At 36.4% G+C, this 1712-nt stretch overlaps 1 protein-coding gene across 1 annotated transcript in view; it reads right to left on the reverse strand.

Moving 5' to 3' along the window:
* Positions 1 to 1712, reverse strand: part of TMEM150C (transmembrane protein 150C) — a 71131-nt gene that overhangs the window by 18107 nt on the left and 51312 nt on the right. Inside the window, exons 2-4 of the mRNA XM_019652205.1 lie at positions 1449 to 1538; positions 554 to 607; positions 396 to 428 (exon numbers count right to left, since the gene is read on the reverse strand). Coding sequence (XP_019507750.1) covers positions 396 to 428; positions 554 to 607; positions 1449 to 1528 — 167 coding nt within the window. The 5' untranslated portion in view covers positions 1529 to 1538. The remainder of the gene's footprint in view (positions 1 to 395; positions 429 to 553; positions 608 to 1448; positions 1539 to 1712) is intronic.

Below are 1712 nucleotides of genomic sequence, written 5' to 3' on the forward strand. Positions count from 1 at the left end.
ATGAGAAGATGACAGTATACACTCCAAAAGAGGGCCCTCACCAGAACCCAACCATGCTGGCACCCTGATCTTGATCTTGGACTTGCAGCTTCCAGAGAGCGCTCTCTCTCTCTCACAAACTCTCTCTCTCTCTCTCTCTCTCTCTCTCTCTCTCTCTGAGGATACAATGAGAAGATGACAGTATACACTCCAAAAGAGGGCCCTCACCAGAACCCAACCATGCTGGCACCCTGATCTTGATCTTGGACTTGCAGCTTCCAGTGCTGTGTGAAATACTAAATGTCTGTTGTTCATAAACCACGCAGTCTATGCTACTTTGTTGTAGTAGCCCAAACTAAGATACCCTCCCAACTTTTCCTAAGATCCAACAGATCAGAAGAGAATTATCAAATTACCTTATATATGGTGCATGCTTCACACCAGGTTTCCTGGATAACAGAAAACAAAGAAGCGCAGGTTAAAGCAGTCATTTGTGCATAGTTTAACCTCACCAGTGACAAAGTTTTTGTTAGGTCTATTGATGAGCAATGAATTACCCAGAGATCAACTTTACCTTTCAGCTGAATTTAATGGGAAAATTTTGTCATCTTCCACAGCTATAAAGTATCTGCAAAGAAAGAACAATAAAAATTTATAAAATAAAGAAATTTTTTTAAAAAACAAGAATCATTTGTTTCCCAGTTTTATTTGACTAGCCACATTAAATCATATTTATTTATTTCTTAACTGGAGAAAGCTCTTTTATTACAATGCTTTACCTATATATAGATCATTTAGCTCTTGGAAGTTCAAATGTCTTTATTAATATTATTTCCTTAATTTTCAGAACATCCCCCAAATTAATGACAATCATTATAATCTGAAAACTGGAAAACAAAGAAATAAGACCTTACAATTCTAAAATTCAAATTTTCTAATTTTCAGGAATATTTCCCCTCCTTTCTTAATGATCTGCAAGGAACTGAAATAATTTTCTACAAGTGAATGGTATTTGAAATAAGCAAGTGTGAGAACATTTTGTGATAAGCCAAGACTTCCAATGTAATGATACCTATTTTATAAACATACCAGACCCAGTCACAAAAAATCCTGGACTATGAACTGGACTGTGAATGAAATCCTTAGCATGTTAGTTTAAAATCAGAAAATCTAGCAAATAATGAACCCATCTCACCAGTTTATAGAATGCTCATTACTGGAAGAACACAAGAACACAAAATAAATCTAGTATTCATCACCCACTTTGCCTAATTTATTACTCACTCTTGTTACTTATTTTGGGTAATAGAAGAAGGGAAGAGAAATGGGGACTTTCGGAAGGTTTAAACTCATAAACATTAATTTAAAGTATTTATAAATACATTTGTATAGATACATACTATCAAAACTTTACATTTTCATCTACATTGCACCTGAGTTCTTAAATAATTGAATAAGAGAACACTCACACTATCCACAATCCAGCTGAAGTAAACAAAGTAAATACAAGAGGTAAAAACATCCATATGCTGCATTTCTTCCCATCCATGCCTGTACCCCTGAAATAAAACGAACAGGTGTTAGTAACTACGGCAAAAATTTACATTGCTTTAAAGACAGAAAGGAAGCGGGCCGGCCGAGAGGCGCGATGGTTAAGAACTCGCTTGGGATGCCAGAGAGCCCCGGTTCGGATCCCACATATGAGGGCCAGTGACACTGCCCTCCACAGCTAA

This window comes from Hipposideros armiger, unplaced genomic scaffold, assembly GCF_001890085.2.
Source record: "Hipposideros armiger isolate ML-2016 unplaced genomic scaffold, ASM189008v1 scaffold_175, whole genome shotgun sequence".
NCBI classification, from domain to species: Eukaryota; Metazoa; Chordata; class Mammalia; order Chiroptera; family Hipposideridae; genus Hipposideros; species Hipposideros armiger.